The sequence below is a fragment of the Eleutherodactylus coqui genome, chromosome 4, assembly GCF_035609145.1.
Source record: "Eleutherodactylus coqui strain aEleCoq1 chromosome 4, aEleCoq1.hap1, whole genome shotgun sequence".
Lineage (NCBI taxonomy): Eukaryota > Metazoa > Chordata > Amphibia > Anura > Eleutherodactylidae > Eleutherodactylus > Eleutherodactylus coqui.
Genome location: NC_089840.1, coordinates 36,415,916 through 36,435,815, shown reverse-complemented (window position 1 = coordinate 36,435,815; position 19,900 = coordinate 36,415,916). Strand labels below are relative to the sequence as shown.

The window sequence follows — 19,900 nt, the reverse complement described above, 5'->3', positions numbered from 1 at the left end:
TGCAGACAGAGCTGCCAGCGTCTGAACTGCTGCAGGTAATGCAGAGGGAAGGGGTGAATGGCTGAGGGCTGCCTGTGATTGGCTGAGTGCTCAGCCAATGACACCAGCGCTTTCTGGGGGCTGGGATTTTTCAATCCCCGGACTCCAGAACACATAAGACAACTGCCGGGCCGGAGAGAAGAGCCGGACGGCTCTTCCAGGCGAGTATATTTATTTTTTATTTTTTTTAACAGCTAGCCATAATTTTCAGGGAAGGGCTTATATTTCAGGCCCTTCCTTGAAAAGCATTGCTGCAGGGGCTGCACGCAATCCACTGCTTTCAATGGAGCCGCAGCAGTGTCGGCCCCATTGATAGAAATGGGATAGCATCACAGACTTCTGCAATAGCTGTTACAGCTTTGGCAGAAGTCTGCGATGTACTCCCTATATTTTCAATGGGGCTGGTGCTGTCCGCACTGAAAACATTGAGCGATATCACAGCGTTTTCTCTGCCCTGCGAGGCACTCGATCTCGCATCGCTAGAGAAAGAAAAGCTAGTGCGTAGGCACCCTTGGGCTGCAATTTGTTTGAATATGCATCACCTGTTCATCAGAACCATTCTTGACATCCTTCTCTGACCCATTTCATTTGCGAGTTGTTTACATCCCCAGTATCCCCTTTCGCTGGATTCTTTTACTTCATCACACCAATTTGTGGTATACTCTCCACAGTGTTACAAGAGAAAATGCCAGAAGGTTGACCATAAAATCCTGACTCTGGCTATTCTAGCACCAATGACCAGGCCTCATTGGAAGCTGTTCCCATGTAATGTGGATTCACCATGAAACTGATCCACGGAAAACTTGTTCATTTGATGTTATGCTGCACTTTGGGGCCGGTGTCTCTAACAAACTGGGATTTATTGTACATCTAATACTAAATCAACTAACCATAAAATCCATCTTAAAGGGGTGGTCTCGCGAAACCAAGTGGGGTTATACACTTCCGTATGGCCATATTAATGCACTTTGTAATATACATCGTGCATTAAATATGAGCCATACAGAAGTTATTCACTTACCTGCTCCGTTGCTAGCGTCCTCGTCTCCATGGTTCCGTCTAAATTCGCTGGCAGCTTGCTTTTTTAGACGCGCTTGCGCAGTCCGGTCTTCTCCTTTCAGCACGAGCCGCTTCAGTGTGCTCCCCGCTACAGCTCTTCTGCGCATGCGCAGATGAGCTGTCACTGCTCGGGAGCGCGCTGGAGCGGCCATTCTGTACCATCCTCTGTTAGAGGAAGGTGCAGAGCCGCCCAGCTGTCCGGAGAAGCCGCCCAGCTGTCCTGCCGTCCAGCTGTCCTGCCGTCCAGGTAAGTGATGGGCCGGGGGGGGGCTGCCGCTGCGCCGGGGGGGGGGGGCTGTCGTCGCTGTCGCTGCGATGGGGGGGGCTGCCGCTGCGATGGGGGGGCTGTCGCTAGGCCGGGGGGGGCTGTCGCTGCGATGGGGGGGCTGTCGCTAGGCCGGGGGGGGCTGTCGCTAGGCCGGGGGAACTAGCGCTGGGCCAGGGGGGTAAGTGATGGGTCGGGGGTGATGTTCACTGACAGGTGAAGGCCCCGGAGCCCAGCGCTGGGCTCCGGGGCCTTCACCTGGGCTCCGGAACCTAGCGCTGGGCTCCGGAACCTAGCGCTGGGCTCCGGAACCTAGCGCTGGGCTCCGGGGCCTTCACCTTGGCTCCGGAACCTAGCGCTGGGCTCCGGGGCCTTCACCTGGGCTGAGGGTCTAGCGCTGGGGAGCCGGGAGCGTAGCGCTGGGGAGCCGGGGGCTAGCGCCGGTTACCTGCTGCCTGGCGGTGGGTGACTGGTCGGCGGCTGCGGGGCGTCCGGTTGCCATGGAGACACAGCTGGCAGCGTCTCGGGAGCGCGCACGTCGGGCTGCAGCGAGCGACGGGGAAAGAGCCGGCGGCCATCTTGGGGAAACTTTTATAAGTTGCTGAAACGCTGGAATGGTAAGTACAAACCAGCTAGGAAAGTCATTTACAGGGGTAATTAGTAATGTATGTTTAATTAGGGGGACTGGGCAAAAAAAAAAATCACTGCTTCCTCGAGACATCTCCTTTAAGGTGCAACTTTGTCACGATTCACCTCCCTGTCTGAAAGATCTCTGTAAATGTTCACAAACTTTTTCGGTCAGCCAAAAAAACCATAAAACTGTAAAACAGTAAATATTACAGAGAGGAGGGAGATGCAGCTGTAGCGCCTCTCCTGCAGTAAGACATTATGCTGTGAGAGGGGAGAGGGAGCAGAAAGGGGACACTGCTGAGAGCACAAAATACAGCTCTGATATCACACCAGGAAGAGCCCACTTAGCAAGCATGGGGAGTGACATTTTAAGTGTACAGAAATAAACAGGGGGAAGGGAAAATACCTTAAATTTGGAGGCTACACCCAATATTTCTGGCTGCACTACATGCAATACATATATATAGTGCAGGAGGGGGTTATTGGCAGTTTTTATTTTATTTAACATTAACTTCTAATGCAAACCAGCCTCAAATTTGGCTCCACATCTAATGCAAACTCAAACCATGCTCCGCCTAATTACCATTCTTAACTCGGCCACAAACCAGGCTTCACATCTAAACAATATAAAATGTGAAACCGGCTCAACCTCATAGTCAATGCAAAACTCATCCCAGCCTTTTATCAAAGCCCAACCTGCTAGCAAAGCTAAATCCCTAAATAATTCAGGCCTCTAAACCCAACCCTAAACCCCATACAACTTCCAACCCAAAGCTGCTAAATCCAAACCTCAAGTCTGGTTCAACTTCTAAAACAAATCTCATATATTACCTGATCTATACGAACTTCTAATCCACATTTAACCTGAAACATGGCTCAACCTGTAACCAACGTCCAAGTTTAAGCAGCTCCACCTTAAAGTGGTCTGAACATGAACCTAATATTTGTACTCAATGTATACAAATGTAAAATTTGTCACATATTTGCAATTATACTTTGCATGAGCTAGTGTAAATCTCTCCTAATGGGGGATTTGTAACCACATGAGGGGGCGGGAACTCCAATAAGGAAGACGTCAAGAAAAGAGAGACAGAAGGATGCTGGAAAGTAAGAGAGACCAAAACTATTATTATAGAGATAGGAAACAAAATCAGAGACCAAACTAAAGAACCCGCCAGATAAGGAGGAGGTTGTCTAGATATCTCCATACCAATGGATCTTATAGGAAGCATGTAGACAAGACTCCTCCCATTGAGACATACAGAGATTAGCGAGGGACGGGGAGAATGATGAGCCCACGGGGCAACCACAGAACTGAAGGAAAGTGTTTTGTCAAACAAAAATAGTGAGAAAGTAAAGAAGATGTAAGATATCTACTCGTTTACATCATGAATAGTTGAATGGCTGTGATTGGCTGACGCCGCGTGTGTTAGCCAATCACAGCATTAGCTTTCTGGAAGCAGGGATTTCAAGTCCCGCATCCAGAAAGCAATGCTCTGTCGGGGACAAGGAGGGAGCGACAGCCTGCAGCAGCGCCACAGAACGCGGAGGGAGGGGAGTACTATTTTCTTTTTTTTTTTTGACACTTTTTTTTTGTATAGCCGGCGTATAAGACGACCCACGACTGCAGAGCAGATTTTTCGGGGTTAAAAGGTCGTCTTATACGCCGGAATATACGCTAGCTGGGAATTCTGGTACCAGTGGTTATAGTAGATTATCAAGCCACATACTGAGGCATTCAAACAATGAGCCATTACTAGCTATAAGTGGGCATAAATGAGGAGGAAAGGCGTTTGTAAGTATTTTAGGCAATGCATGGACTATAGGGCAGACTGGTGAGTCTACCAACAAATAGTCAGATAGTTTTTGGTCTACTCCAGAGGACAAACCTTCCTGTAGCAATTTGGATAAAGCAATTTTAAATGTTTCTATTGGATCAATATTAAGAGGAGATGCCAGATAACAATAGAAGTACTTCACCTCCATATAAAGCTTTGTCGGGTATCTGCAGGGCGGACTATAATAAAAGGATTGAGGGCAATATCTTCTACGCTTGGTTTGGTGATCTACTCTGTACGGCCTTCTTACATCTGGAATACATGTTGATAAGTTATTTTTCCACTTGAACTTGAAGAGTCAAAAACGGAAGCTCTTATAATAAAACTCTGGATTGGATATTTTTGACTTATTAGTGGTTGTAGACAACACATCCACAGGAGACATGGCTCATCTTGTAAACGGATGAGAGCGAGAGGAGTTAATTGTTCAAACGTCATTTCCAAACTAATAGCTTGTTGTCCAGCGCTATGCAAAACATTAATCGATCCGAAGTAAAGGCCCATTTACATGCAGCGATTATCGCTCACAATTCGTTCAAATGATGGCGTATGAGCGATAATCGTTGTGTATAAACACTGCAATCATTTACTCTTTGGCTGAACGATGATTTTAAGGTGAGTTTAAAATACATCATTTAGCAGGAGAGACATAACAGGGACCGCACGCTGTGTTGTGCATGGCAGTCTGAGATTACATTGTATTCTGCCAACAGCCCAGGCAAGAACAATGGAGCTTTGTGCAGAGCTGAGACTACATGCTGTGCTCTGCAAACAGCTCCTGGAGGCCCTTTCACATGCAAATGAAGCTGATAAAGTTTTAATGAACATTAGTGTCCATTAACACTGTATGCAAAACGATAGGTAAAACTGTCAACCGTTCAATCATTTGAAAGATTGTCTTTGCGTGTAAATGGGCCATTACAGGGATAACTGAAGTAGTGTTTTCTGTAGTAGGAAGATTGGGAAAATGTTTCTTCGCAGTTCATATTCGTATAAATTTATTGACATCTTTAATTGTCTGATAAAGGTTCATATTACAGTTGGGTGCAAAACTGAGACCTTTTGAAAGAATAGATTGCCACGCTGTTTTCGTAGCTCCCATTCACTTCACTGGGCTGAAGCGCCCAGCTGTTTCTATAGGCTCTGGCTGCGTTGCCGGTAGCTATAGCAGCAGATTCTCATCTCAGCTATGAAAAGCCAGGATAGAAGTACCCCTTTAGTCCATAGAGGGCACATGGCCCCATTATAGGCCTATGAGACAATATACATGGATATTTTTTCACACAGACCCATGGTCCACATGAAAAAATGAAATAGGCAAGAAATAGGACCAACCAATGCTATGTGCATAGTCTGTGTATATTGGACAGCACACAGACGGGTGGGAGTTGTGTCAGAGTCTCTAGTGTGTGCACCTAGCCTTAGGGCCCTTTTACATGGGAAGACCTGTCAGGTGCAGATGCCTGACAGGTCAGCCCAGCAATGATCATTCCTGTTTTTCTACACAGGAACAAGCATCGCTACTAAGGGGAGATGGAATGGGCCAGGGATCGTTTTGGCCCACCTGCCTCAATTCACAGTGAACAGGCAGTCTTTCATAAATGAATGACTGCCTGTTTACATAGGCCGATCCATCATTCAGTTTTATGCATGCATAATTATCATGTCTTTTAGTTGGGGCGTGCATTTACACTGAACCACAATCATTCAGACTCCTGCTGTACACAGGAATCTGAACAATTTATTGGCTTGTGTAAAAGGACCCTTACCTGTATGTGGAGAATCAGCACCCTCATTCTCCTAGGGGTGGGATCTACACCTTTCAAGCAACGGAAAAGCATGACTTCTATAGTTAGTAGTCATGCTCGGTCTCCCCTCAGGCCTTACACAGTGAATCTGTTTTACCTGCTTAGTATCTCTAGTTTAATCTGTGTGACCAGTGGTTGGCGCTGAATGCAATCGAGTGGACATGGCCCCCACCAGGTGTATTCAAAAGTGATGGCTCCCCTCAGATAGCGCGCACGATTGCTGCTCCAACCTCATTGCCTGAATACATTATGTGATGGGCCCGTGTATTTGCTCTGTCTCTCCAGCTTTTGCAGTGGAAGCAATTTGAAGAAGAGCCAAGTCAGACCAATGTGCAGATGGCCAAATATTTCAACAGTCCTAGCAAGAGCATGAGGTCTATGTACAGTGAAGAGCAAATCTACCACCTGCTGGGAGAGAACACATCCATGAGACGGCTGCTGACTGAGGTGAATCTGACAGACGCTCCGACTTCTAGGTTTCTTCCCAATTATTGATTTGTACAGAAATAACGATCCTCAGCACTGCGCTGGCCAAGCAGATTACATTAGAGGTCCCGAACCTTTTGCACCTTGTGAGTCACATCCAACTATAGTGATGCGGGGGGTAGGGGCCACATCAATGATACAATGCAGGGAAAACATATTTAAATGTGTAGAAACAAGACGTTGTGAGTTTGTAAACATATGTGTCACTAGTAGGTTTTCTTCACACATACTTTTTTGTGGAGATTTTTTAAATAGCATGTGTGTTTTTACAAACCTTTTTGGGCGGCTATTTTCTAAGGCCCAATGTCCACGGGCGGATTTGATTTGCGGAATCCGCGCGCGAGATCCGCAAATCAAGCCGCCCATAGAGAAGCGTTGGGTGTTCGCACTTCATTTAACACCTGCGGAATTTGTTTTATCAAATTGTAGCATGTTCCATTGATCACGCGTGGATGTGCTCTATTCATCTCTATGGGAACTTACGATCTGCAGTGCATCTGCAAATACATTTGCGGATTCACTGTGGATTTGAAGGTTAAAATGAATTGAGGTGGGGTTGTGGATTTTTTCAGCGCGGATGATTCGCATAAATCCGCGTGGAAACGATCCCTGCAATTCACGATTTCCCGCAAGCAATAAAAAAAAAAATCAAAACGTGTTGTTGACATGAGGCCTAAGGCCACCTGCACACGACCGGGTCGGATCAGGCATGCAGGATCCCGCAGCAGAATTCGACCCTTTGCCCAGCCAGTGACCCCCACTCACCTGTCCGGATTCTACTTTTTCTGTACTGCAGGAGGGTATTATTGTATCTTGTCACCACCAGGAAGCTAGGGGTTTGACAGTGCTTGGATGCAAGAATGCCCGTGTCACACCCCTAGCTCCTGATTGGTGACTTCTCAAAGGTCCTAGCAGGACACTGTTAAGTGTTTTTTTTACTTCGCTGGACAGTTAGGGAGGAATGTAGCAGTTTGGCGTACATTATTAGTTCTGAAGCCTTCCATGTGACAGAAAAACAAATTTACGCCTAACCCCAAAGCATCTCTAACACTAACCCTCCTGGCAACGTAAAAAACATGGAACTGTTTGGCCGGAGAACAGGCTGATTATGGATGTGGGGGCACTTATAGTGCTGCCCACAAACAGATATCAGTCGGGCCCACCGCCGATCTTCAGCGCTTAGATGTGCGGACCAATGCCTATCGCCTCCCTCCTTGGCTGCTGTTACAAGGGAGCTGAGCCGATGATCTTTGCACTACAGCTGGGGCTGACTGAGCTGCTGGCCATAGCGACAGCGGGCCCAGTAAGGGGACTGCACAGTTAAGGGGATCGCTGTCGGCCATAGCGAGAGCAGACCCGGTAAGAGAACTGCGGAAACACAAAGGGGACCGCTGTCACTCTCCCCGCTTGCACTGTTCCCGGCAGCACCCGGGAGTCAGCGGCCGCAGGTAACAGTGCAGGGGGGCGGGGGGGAGTGACAGCGGCCCCGGTAAGGGGAACATACAGGCACTTCAGCGCTTCTGCGGGGAGGCCGCTGCCGGCCGGCCGGCGGGTAGAGTGACGGCGGGCCCGGTAAGGCCAGAGCCAGGGCAGCACTGCTATGGGGAGGGCGCCGCCGCCTACAGTGACTACGGGTCCAGCAACACAGCCAGTATACTCACATAGGGATACCGCTGTGCTAAGTGCCAGGACCTGCTGTGAGACATCTACATTACAGTCTATCAGGAACAGCGGGCGTGACCCTCCTGTCAAGCACCTAGTATCTTGTCACCACCCACACTTCCGGTGGTGACAAGATACAAGAATACCCTGCAGGAGTGCTGGCCGTTGCACATGCGCAGTACAGATAAAGCCGTGCCATCACTAGACGATGACGCGGATCCCGCGACCCTTCTGCAGTGCTTACTGCTGAAGGGCCGTGAGGAGGACGGCTTCCATTGACTTCAATGGAAGTCGTCGGTGCGGAAAACTGCACAGAATGAAGCACGATGCGGTTTTTCTGCCACAAAATTTCCGCTCGTGTGCAGGAAGCAGCGGGTCTCCATAGGAAGCTATGGGCAGTATTTGCTGTGGAATCCAGTGGCAGCCGCCAGCCCCGTATTCCGCAAATCAAATCCGCCCGTGTGCAGGAGCCTTAAGTCAACATGGTTTTTTTCTGCCATTTTTCATGCCCTATAAAGAAGCCTATGAAAACATGCCACAAAAATGCCAAACCAACAGCTTGTTGCAATTACAAAAAGACCCCACTAACTCAAAAAATGCACAGGACAAAAAAAAAGAAGCACCGTATGTAAAACCTTTAAATGCGTTGCGCCATATTTGAACGTTATTCCCTTATGCGCAGAATAGAGGATAGATTTGTGGGGATCCAAATGCTGGGATCACCATTAATCCCGGGAACGGGGCGCCGGCACATTCTGAAGTGAGAACAGAAGGAAAAACTTATTTGCTTTTTACTGAAAATGCTCTAACTGCAACAACCCGTGTTACTATTGTTTGGTGGTTGGGACATTTCTGTACATTTGCTCATAACCCAGCAACCACGCAGTCACAAGCCACATTGGGATTGTGAGCTGCTGGCTGGGCACTAGCTGAACTACATGTTTACTTCAAATTGGAGGGAGAGACAAGCTGTTGAAGGCACTTCTGACATCCACCATTACCGTTCTGTTTCTCCTCTGCCCTCGGAAACTTGGGAGGTCCCCCCACACAGATTCTTGGCCAGCTTTCCTTTCATAATAGGCTGAGGGGGTCCATATATAAAAAGGAGCGATCCTCTTCCTTAGGGCACATTTAGACCAGCATTTAGGCCTCCAGTCTATTTCCGCTGGCCGGAACCGAGCAATGGAAATACAGGAACTTCCAGTTTCGGCACATAATGAATGGACCCCACTAACTAGAATGAAGTCCGTCCGGCTTCCAGCATGCATGCCAGCTGAAACTTTACCGGACTAAATAGTGCAGCAACTGGGTCATCCAGGATTTTGTGCCAGATCTGCGCTGAAACATTGTGCATCCCGGGAAAAATCTCAGACATGGAAGTGAAAGGTTCGGATTAAAGAGGACCTTAAGGTGCTTTTACACGGGCCGATAATTGTGCAGATTCCCACGATCCAGCGAGAATCTGAACGATTATCGTTCAGTGTAAATACATGCATGTACGCTTCTCGTTCGTCCTTCAGTTTCTGCATACAGAAAACCAAATGATGCATCCGCCGGTGTAAACAGGCGTTCACTTATGAAAGACTGCCTGCTTACGCTGAATAATTGTCATTAGTGAATAGAGGTGGAGCACGCCGAGGATGGTTCTGGCTTGCCCGCCTCTATTCACTAGTGATCATATTGTTCCTATGTAAAAGCACAGGAACGATTAGCATTAGGACGAACGGTTGGGCATCTTGCGCCTGACAGGTTGCCCCGTGTAAAAGCAAATGAGTCTCAAATTTCTGTGTGTGAACATTTGTATTTAGGTCAAGAGGGTTGTCTTCTCTGCATTTGTGTGTGTATAATATACATCTCCAATCCAAATCAGTTTCATTTAGCCTGACGAAGGAACTATAGAAGATCCAAAAGCTTGCTAGGACATCATGAATTTTTGTTAGCCATTAAAAAGGCATCATATCTACAAGATTAGTTAGTTTCTCTTACTGAGAACATTCACACAAAGCATCTTTAGGTACCCCAACAGGTCATATTTTCAGGATATCCTATTGTAAGAACACCTGTGGCAATGTCTGAGGCACCGACAATTATATCATCTGTGCAATACTGAGGAAATCCAGAAAACATGACCCATTGGGCTGCCTGGAGGATTGAAGTTGTGCACCTCTGGTCTAAAGTCATTAACAGAATGGAGATCAGGAGCAGAGTGGTAGACCGAGAGGAGCTGGAAGGGGCAGCACTGTGGAGAGCTTTATGGAGGAGAGCGATGAGTTTAAATTGTTTTCTCCATTGGACACCCAACCAGTGCAGTGACTGGCGCAGGGTAAAGGCTTTGGTGCAGTGACTGGCGCAGGGTGGAGGCTTTGGTGCAGTGACTGGCGCAGGGTGCAGGCTTCGGTGCAGTGACTGGCGCAGGGTGCAGGCTTCGGTGCAGTGACTGGCGCAGGGTGCAGGCTTCGGTGCAGTGACTGGCGCAGGGTGCAGGCTTCGGTGCAGTGACTGGCGCAGGGTGCAGGTTTCGGTGCAGTGACTGGCGCAGGCTTCGGTGCAGTGACTGGCGCAGGGTGCAGGCTTCGGTGCAGTGACTGGCGCAGGGTGCAGGCTTCGGTGCAGTGACTGGACAAACAAAAGATAAGCCAGGCTGCTGTATTCAGGATGGATTGATGGGGGAGAGTTTAGTGAGGGGAAGACCGATCAGTAGTAATCTAGTCGAGAATGGATCAGGGCAACAATAAGAGTTTTTGATGTCTCCACAGTACGAAAAGGGCAGATTCTGGACATGTTTGAGGTACAGGTGACATAAGCGAGCAAATGATTAAATACAAGAAGGGAAGGAAAGATCAGAGTCATATATGACCCCAAGACAGCAACATGCCGCCAAGGAGTTATGGTGGTACCACAGAATAAAATGGAAATATCAAGTTTAGGTCAGTTAGTAGATGGCGGAAACACAAGAAGTTCAGTTTTTGAGAGATTCAGTGAGAATATGTAAGCCCACTCCAGCTTCAGCTGGCCATGCACCAGTAATTTCAGACGGCCGTATGGGAACGATTTGTTAATAGCCAGCTCAATACATCACATGGAAAATACACAAGGCTCTATCTTTCTTAAGGGCCATTTAACCAGGATGATTATCACTTAAAATGTGTTCAAATGAATGAAAATGAGTGATAATCATCCTGTGTAGATTCAATCATCAACTATTTGTTCACTTTTCGTTATCGCTGACTGTCAATCAGCAAAAACAACATTGCTGGATCGCGGATTCTCGCTGCATGGAAACGCTCCCCGCTCAGCGATCCTGCGGTGTCCTCTGCCTGTCTAACCACTCTGCACGAGCGCTGACTCTCTTAGCGGTGACGTCAGCGCTTGTGCCGTCGTTTAAACATCTGTCATTTCATCTAAATGGGACTATAGGCTCTTCACATCTGCATTGCAGGTTCTGTCACAGATCTAGTCTACAATCTTGGACAAGTGCTGTTTTGTCCAGAAAAAATGGCAGGTGACACAATGGAAACCCAACAGACCCATAATTAATGTTGGGTGCCGATGTTGACAGATCCTGCACTTCCATGGTGTTTGCGGTTTGTCTCTTATGATGCAGTTTCACAATAGCAATCAACAGCGTCAATGAGTGTAGATGTGATCAGAGTATTACTCAGGGATGTGGGCGGAAGCAGTGGAAACCAAGAAACTCACAGGCCGATATATTGTAATCAACTATCAGGACAGGAGAAAGATGGTACTGCATTGTTTATTACAGCCATCAGCGGTGAGAAGTTTTGGGTAAGGATGGGTTTTCGACCTCTGGATATAAAGAAGAAAGTTTCCATTCACTAAAAGAAAACAGAAATCTTCAATAGTGAGGAGTTTAAACACAAATTTTATCAAAAAAAAAAATTAAAATTCAGAGCATTTCATTATATGGTGATTAAGCTTGACTTAAAGGAGTGTCCAGGCTTTTATTACTGTTGACCTACCCTCAGGATAGGTCACCAATAGTTGATGCCCAACCATCAGCTGATTGCCTGGCCCACTGTCTGTGCAGTAGGGCCGGAGCAGGGAGTGGAATAGGTTGCTTCCCTCCCATTGAAATACATAGGAGTGAACCTGCCTATAACACTTCTGGCTCCAACCACAATGTGGAGCTGGAAACGTAATAGGTGCCTTCACTCCCACTGATTTCAATGGGAGCAAAGCCTCCTAATAGACTTCCGTCTCTGACCCCAATGATGACGCCCAACATAGCTGCATTAACAGGGTTGACAATCAGCTGATCACCAAGGATTTCGAGCGGCGGAACCCCAGCAATCAACTATTGAAGACCTATCCTGAGGGTAGGTCATCAATAATATTTGCCTGGAAAATCCCTAAAAAAACCTTTAAAACGTGTGATTGTAAAGGGCTTTGTCTGTGTTTGTTTTATGCAACAGAAAAATGCAGTGATTGAGAGCCTCCAAGAGCAGGTGACCAACGCCAAGGAGAAGCTGGTGGAGCTCCTCAAGTCAGAATGCAGCGTGGAAATCACACAAGAGTCTGCGCTATCCACCTCTATGTGGACCATGAATCAGCCCCAAGACACTACAGACAAGACCACTGCTAATTCGCAAAGTAAGGGAACCTCAACTGCTGATCCAGACCACAGTACAGTTGTCCAGGCTGCTGTGAAATGCAAGGGAGAAGACATGAAGCCTCACGTTGAGGAAAGAGGTGATTTCCAAGACGTTGTTCTTCCATCACAAGAACTAAACAATGACCTGTCTGCAGCATCCAGAAATATCAGTTTTGCTGACAATGTTGCCAAATCTCAAATGGAATACACAGAGAAATTAGTGGATGGCCTGCCTGAGCCTTGGGAACAACTGTCAAGAAAGGTGAACTACGTCAGCAGTGAGAAGCTTCAGGAGATTCTCCGGGAGCTTAGTGTAGAGACTCTGTCTGGATGTAGTCAGGCATCTCCTCGGAGGCAAAGACGTGCCAGCCACAGCGTCCAACAAGAGACTGTACTTCATTCCCCTGAAGGGTTCCAAAATGTCTGCATCAGCTTGTCCCCTTATATACCCCGAAGAAGAAGAGGGCATGGATTTGGTGGCAGGAATGTCCTCAATTCCTCACAGTACTCCACGGCTGCATGTCCTCCACCCCGTTGTCTCATTGATGCCAGAGATCGGTATAATGGGGCCAACCCACGAAGAGATAGCACAGGTGATATGAGATCGGGTGAACCTAACCGTTATTCATCTGTCCCAGTAAAGAAGATGGAGCTATGTGGTCAAGAAAACGGTGGACTTTGGAAAACCCAATTATCAGAGCCACCAGAATCTTCAAAGAGATCAGACCATGCTATTCATTGGAGCCATATGGGAACAGTGACCCTCAGGCCCGAGACTCTCTGTTCGGAGTCAGATTCCAGCAGTTCAGAGGAGACTTTCTGTTATTGTCACAGACCGTACTGTGATATGTGCTCACCAAATATATGTGACTCTAGTGACAGCTGTAACACGGACACAGAGACTGCAGATGACCTCCATGGTTGGCCGGGTCATCACAGGAACATGCGGACAGTCATTAACTTTAAAGAGGACCTTACACCAACTTTTGTTTGACCTTGAAAAAAGTTTCACTTTCTTGTGACCCTCTCCCCATTCCCATCTGTCCCAAAACAAACAAACCAACTACAATTTTCTTGTTGTGGCCAGAAACACAGAATTATGTACTTAGTGGTGACTTTTAGACTGTTCTGTGTCGGAGCCATAAAACTAAAATCCACATACTGCTTATTTTGTAATGCATTTGGTTTTATTCCCTCTGTCAGAAGCAGGACTGGATCCCAGCAGAGGGAAGATCAACCTTTCCTTTCTTAAGGCCCTTTTAGAGAGAACGATAATCGTCTTAAAAAAAAATCATTGGATCGTACGAAACTGAAAAATCGTTTAGTGTGAACCCGACCAAGAATTAAACGACAAATGAAAGTTAGTTCACTTATCATTCATTCTATGAATGCTTAAAAATCATGGTATGGGAGCTGTTATATGTAAAAAGCAATCATTCCGTCATTCTACTTCTGTAGCACAGTCCCCTGAAAGATCAATGATTGAGTGAACGAGCAAATGCCCCCCCCCCCAAATTCCAAGGATTATCACCATATATCAACTGATGACATTTTTAAGCAAACCATTGTCACCGTTCGCTCGTTCCGATGATTCCTCGCTCTCTGTAAAAAGGCCCTTAATCCTTACACCTGTGCACAACAACTTAATGGAGAGCCCTTGGTCCCAATTGTAAAGGAAGTAGCACTTTCTTCCCCTCTCGCAGCAGGAAGTCCCAGCACAATCTCCTTTCCTTTAGAAGAATGGCATTCAGTACTTCTAGGAGAGAACTCTGATGTAACACATGAGTGAATGCTGTGTTTTTTTTTCTTGTTATGGTATGTAAAATATGATTCCATCAAAGTGAAGTAACCCTGCATCTATGCCATTTGAATCCCATGTAAACTCATGCATTAGATCAGTGTTTCTCAACTCCAGTCCTCAGGGACCCTCAACAGGTCATGTTTTCAGGATATCCTATAGTAAGAACACCTGTGGCAATGTCTCAGGCACCTACAATAATTACATCACCTGCGCAATACTGAGGAAATCCTGAAAACATAACCTGCTGGGGGTCCCTGAGGACTGGAGTTGAGAAACACTGCATTGGACCTCAGTGCACAATTGAGGGTTTGTACTATGGCCACAAGACCCAGACTCATAGATGTCTGAAAAGAAAGAGCACCTGTCAGCAGGTTCATGCAGGCCGACCAACAGGCAGCATGAATCCAGGACAGGCAGTCGCACTACAGGCATTCATGCTTTCTACTTAAACGCTGGCGTGTTTTAGAAAAACACATACTTTGAAAATCCACTCAAGATTCACAGGGACGAGGCCTTTCCAGCCTCTGCCCATTTATGTATAGGGAGAGACCTGTCATTCTAGGTGATCTGGGCAGATGAAAGATTTTTAGAGTAGTTTTTTTTTTTCTGAAATGCTGGAACATTTTAGGCGATAACATACATGCCCTCAATGTGGGCGCAGGTCTTGAGCTTGTGCTCTATATTAAGGAAACTCCATCTGTGCCGTCTTTTTCTGCTGACAGCTCAATATCAAGTAGGGAAGTTGTGGTTTGACTTCACATACTGGTATTACTACAGCAAGTGTCCACATGTGTCAGTGGTAAAATGAGAGGTCAGCTAGGACTTATCAAAACTGTCCTTGTTGCCCCTAACAACGGAACCGATCGAGCAACCAATCGCAGCACAGTTTTCATGGTTCACGTTACTGTGGTAAAATAAGAGCTCAGCTGTGATTGGTTGCTAGGGGCAGACTGTTCTCACATCAATTTGACTGGTCAAATCATGGCTGTTAATCCTGGTATGTTCGACTTTTGGACTATGATCGCTATGGAAGAATTAGCGACGCAGTTTGCTCAACAACATAACTTGCTTATGGGAACATAACCCTGTGGCCCTCTTCTAATTACGCTCACCAAACAGTGAATCATTCAGAAAATTTAGTTGACCCATTGACAGGTGCCCACACTCAGCGGATCGAATCCCATTGGGGTCATGTAAAAAACGAAATGCTCCAAAAAATGCACGTCACAGACTATGTTACCCATCCACTTGTGTGAATACTGGTGGAAGAAAACACATGCCGAGTCTCCATTCTACCATATTTTGAATGAAATAGCAAGGCAATTTCATTGTTTCGAAATGCCAGTGCTTCTTTTTGCTATTGTTTTCTTGTTGTTTGACATGGTTTTCTGCTCTTTATTAAAAACCTTACATGGTGTCTGAAAACTGTCTGAAAACAGGCACACAGAGATTAAAGAAAAAAAAAATACAGAGTTTTTCTCTCTGTGAATCTTTCCCAAGTCCTTAGTCCTTTAGGGCTTATTCAGACGACAGTATATCGGCTAGGTTTTCACACCTGGCCGATATGTGATGTCCCTCACTGCAGGGGGAGGAGGCTGGAGGAGCCGGGAGCAGTGCTCTGAGCTCCCACCCCCTCTCCTCCCCTCGCCACTAATTGTAATGGCAGGAGGTGGGACAGGGCGGAGCTAAGGTTTGGAACTTTGCTTCTCCCCATCACGCCCCCTCCCATTGCAGATAGCCGCGAGGGACGGAGAGGCGGCGGGAGCTCAGTGCACTGCTCCTGGCTCTTCCAGCCTCCTCCCCCTGCAGTGAGGGACATCACATATCGGCCGGGCGTGAAAACCTGGCCGATATACTGTCATTTGAATAAGCCCTTTGGCTCATGTATTAATAATTATTAACAAAAGTGACAGTGATGCTACTAAATTGAAGATTTGGGACATTGGTTACATCATACCGAGATCATATTTGTAACAATGTAATATAACGAATTCCAGCCATCCTCTCACCATGCATGTCACCATTGATATATACATTATTGCATTTATTAATTCTTTTATGCAGGAAGCTGCTGCTTTTCTCAGCCTGCGAGTGGGTCAGCTTTTGTCTGCCTGTCTCTAACCCAGTAATGTAAAACCCAGAGGATCTCCTGACACGCACTGCCGCTGTGCTCCCGCTGATACAAGGTTTGAGAAGGAGAATCTCTGACTCAGTGACGCAGGATACAAAAACCTGCCAGTCCCGTAAGGCACCCAATTCATGTTGCATTATAATTGGCTAGTATTGTGTACTATGAATAAGACCACCATGATAATCACTGTCCCCTCGAGATATATATATATATATGTTCGTAGTTGCATGAAGCTCATAACTAGAAACATTTTTGTTTCTATCCCCAGATATTCCAGGACTAATGTTAGAATAGCGCCCCCTGCAGTTTCTGTTCTGAGTCCACCTCAGTGATTGTTGCACCGGATCAGTCTTGCTGCTGTTTTCTCATTCTGCAGGAACCTGACAGAACGGAAGCTCCGGGTCACAGAGGCGAGCCATGCCGGGCTCTCCGCGCCTACAGCATGCAGAGTGACAGCTCTCTCCTATACACAAAACGAGAGGGAGCTGTCAGTCTGCATGCTATGGGCGGGTAGAAGCCGGCACGGCCCACCTCTGTGACCCTGAGCTCAGTCTGAGTCAAACTTAAAGGGGTTGTCCCGCGGCAGCAAGTGGGGGTATACACTTCTGTATGGCCATATTAATGCACTTTGTAATGTACATTGTGCATTAATTATGAGCCATACAGAAGTTATCAAAAGTTTTTCACTTACCTGTTCCGTTGCTGGCGTCCTCGTCTCCATGGTTGCCGTCTAATTTTCGCCGTCTAATGGCCAAATTAGACGCGCTTGCGCAGTCCGGGTCTTCTTATCTTCTCAATGGGGCTCCGTGTAGCTCCGCCCTGTCACGTGCCGATTCCAGCCAATCAGGAGGCTGGAATCGGCAATGGACCGCACAGAAGCCCTGCGGTCCACGGAGGGAGAAGATGCCGGCGGCCATCTTCACCGGGTAAGTAAGAAGTCACCGGAGCGCGGGGATTCAGGTAAGCGCTGTCCGGTGTTCTTTTTTAACCCCTGCATCGGGGTTGTCTCGCGCCGAACGGGGGGGGGGGGGGGGGGGGGTTTGAAAAAAAACAAAAAACCATTTCGGCGCGGGACAACCCCTTTAACAAACCTGGTGACAGAATCCCTTAAAGGAGAACACCCCTCACTTTGGAGGACCGCTGCCATCAGCCCATTAAGGGGATACCGATTTCATAGGGTACCACTAAGGACTTGATTGTCTCTGCAGGCAGCGTGTTTCCCAGCAGATTGCAAAGAATGCCAGTAGTAGGACCTCTGAGTCGCAGGGTGATCTGGACAAACCATTTAAATTTACCATATACTCCCATTTTTAAAAAGGGGGTTGTCTTGGAGATTATCACCTAAATAATTGCTGGAAACAGAAAATTTGGGGCGATAGTCGTCCTATGTAAACACAGCCAGAAAAAAGGCACGGAAGAACAATTCAGTCACTGGTCATTCCATTTCAACTCACCTAAAATAGTTGATCAAAAGTCACCCAGTGTAACCTCACAGCGGTCTGTATTTGAACAACCAGCGAACACATTTGCATGGAGCTCCCCTCTAAGAACAATAGCTCAGCGAATCAATCATTGCGCAGTGTAAGAGCAAATGAGCGAGTGTCGTTTGTACGCGTCAATGAGCTTTCTGAGTGACTATCTGAACAATAGTTGCTTTGTGTAAAGTGTGTGAACCTCATGTCTGATGACAATGTAATTATATCAGTATTACAGTCAGTAATGGGGGGGAGCTGGGATGACCTCTCAAACTAGTTAGACCCTGGTTGGTAGTAGTAATAGATACTGTAGAATAGCCATTACTGTAGTATAATGCTCACATCAACCCCTGGGATACAATAATAGAGAATTTTCGGTGGAGTCACTATAGAAACTTTGTATTCTAATCATGCATCTGCTATTGGTAATCATAGCCTGCAGGGCACATGAGGGCAGAGGCACATCCCGGAGCACCCCTGCCCGTCATGGCAGGTATGTGGATGGTGAAATCTACTCCAAACCCAAATCAATATAAGCTGCATGTGAAGACAAGTGCAGTCAACGGTGACGAATGATCATTCAGGGTGAGCAGTAAGGTCTAGACATGTCTCACCCCGAGCTCATCCAACTACCATGCCCACCTCTGTATAAATGGCGCTCCTGCAGTGAATAGAGTCATCTCTATGGCAGGTATGCAGCCATGTGACAATCTGGGCAGAGTTACGATGTTTAGACATGACGACCAGCAATACCAGGACATCCCTCGGACAGAAGTGATGCAGTTTCTGAAAGACAGAAGAAAAAAAATTATAAAATGCTTAGGATTTTTTTAAAAGCTAGTAAAAAATTCTGGAGGGGGCAATAAATAGTTTAAAACAAACTAACTTATACTCTTGGCCAGTCTGTGTTTACTTTGGCTGCAGCGGTGACGCTTTGTGTACACATGTGACCTGTGCAGCCAATCACTGGCCTCAGCAGTAAACCGCTTGTGACTACCGAGGCCAGTGATTGGCTGCAGCGGTCATGTGTGTATACGGACACATCACCTCTGCAGATGTAACCACAGATGGGTGATGAGGGGGGCAGCGGAGCAGCAGGTATAGCTTAGGGCTCATGCCCATGAACATATCGTCAAAACGCTGCAGGTATCACACGGACACGGACCTGCGCAGTGTGCCTTTTTTTTTCTATTTCTCGCTCTGTTTAATAGTGGGGTTGCGTATGAAAATGCCGCCCGTACGCAATGTATTGCATATGGAGAGTGTTTCATACACTGCCTACACAAATTACAGGATTTATGCTGCGAGGTACGCAGAGAAATAAAGCATGTTGCGATCTATTTCTCGTGCGTATCGATATGCAGTGTCTACCCACACATGTCCATTGACTTTCACTGACTCCATTCACCGCGGAATACACGGCTAATATGTGGTGAAAACACGGTCGTGGACGTGAGCCTTTATTTTGTTGTTTCTAACCATTTACTGCTCCCCACTAGAATTTTTCATAAACTGGTAAAATCAATTAATTATTGTATATGCCTCTCGCAAATAAAAAAAAAAAAAAAAAAAAAAAGATCGTCATGAGAGACTGTGAAATTCAGTCACAATGTTAAAACACACCACAGATTTTGCCATGAATCAACTACAAGCTGTACATGTGTAAGGCCTCCTGCACACCGGCGAGAGTGATATCGGGCTGTGATTCATGGCCCGATATCGCTTTCGCAATCCATGGGAAATCCCTGGATTTGAGGGGTTTTCATGTGAAAACAGCCTCGCATCCCTGCAGGGGTTCCCTTCATCCCATTGCTTCCAATGGGGCGGCAGCAGCGCTGGTCACAGTGAAAGCAATGGGAGAAGATCGCACTCCGCTGCCACAGCTGTGACAGGGGATTCCTTCATCCCTGCGAAGAGTCTCCTCATCACTGAACACCCTGCTGCTGCTATCACAGTGTTCAGTGATGAGGGGACTCCGCGCGGGGATGAAGGAAGATCCTGCCACAACTGTGGCAGAGGAGCGCGATCTTCTCCCTATGTTTTTAATGGGGACGGCGCTGCTGCCACCGGCCCAATTGACAACAAGGTGAAGCC

At 46.9% G+C, this 19,900-nt stretch overlaps 1 protein-coding gene across 3 annotated transcripts in view; it reads left to right on the top strand.

Moving 5' to 3' along the window:
- GPR156 (G protein-coupled receptor 156) overlaps nucleotides 1-13,763 on the top strand; it is a 48,401-nt gene extending 34,638 nt beyond the window's left edge. For all 3 annotated transcript variants that reach the window (XM_066599251.1, XM_066599249.1, XM_066599250.1), the window contains exons 9-10: nucleotides 5,925-6,086; nucleotides 12,221-13,763. In XM_066599251.1, coding sequence (XP_066455348.1) covers nucleotides 5,925-6,086; nucleotides 12,221-13,393 — 1,335 coding nt within the window. In that variant the 3' untranslated portion in view covers nucleotides 13,394-13,763. The remainder of the gene's footprint in view (nucleotides 1-5,924; nucleotides 6,087-12,220) is intronic.
- Nucleotides 13,764-19,900: the final 6,137 nt, after the last annotated feature.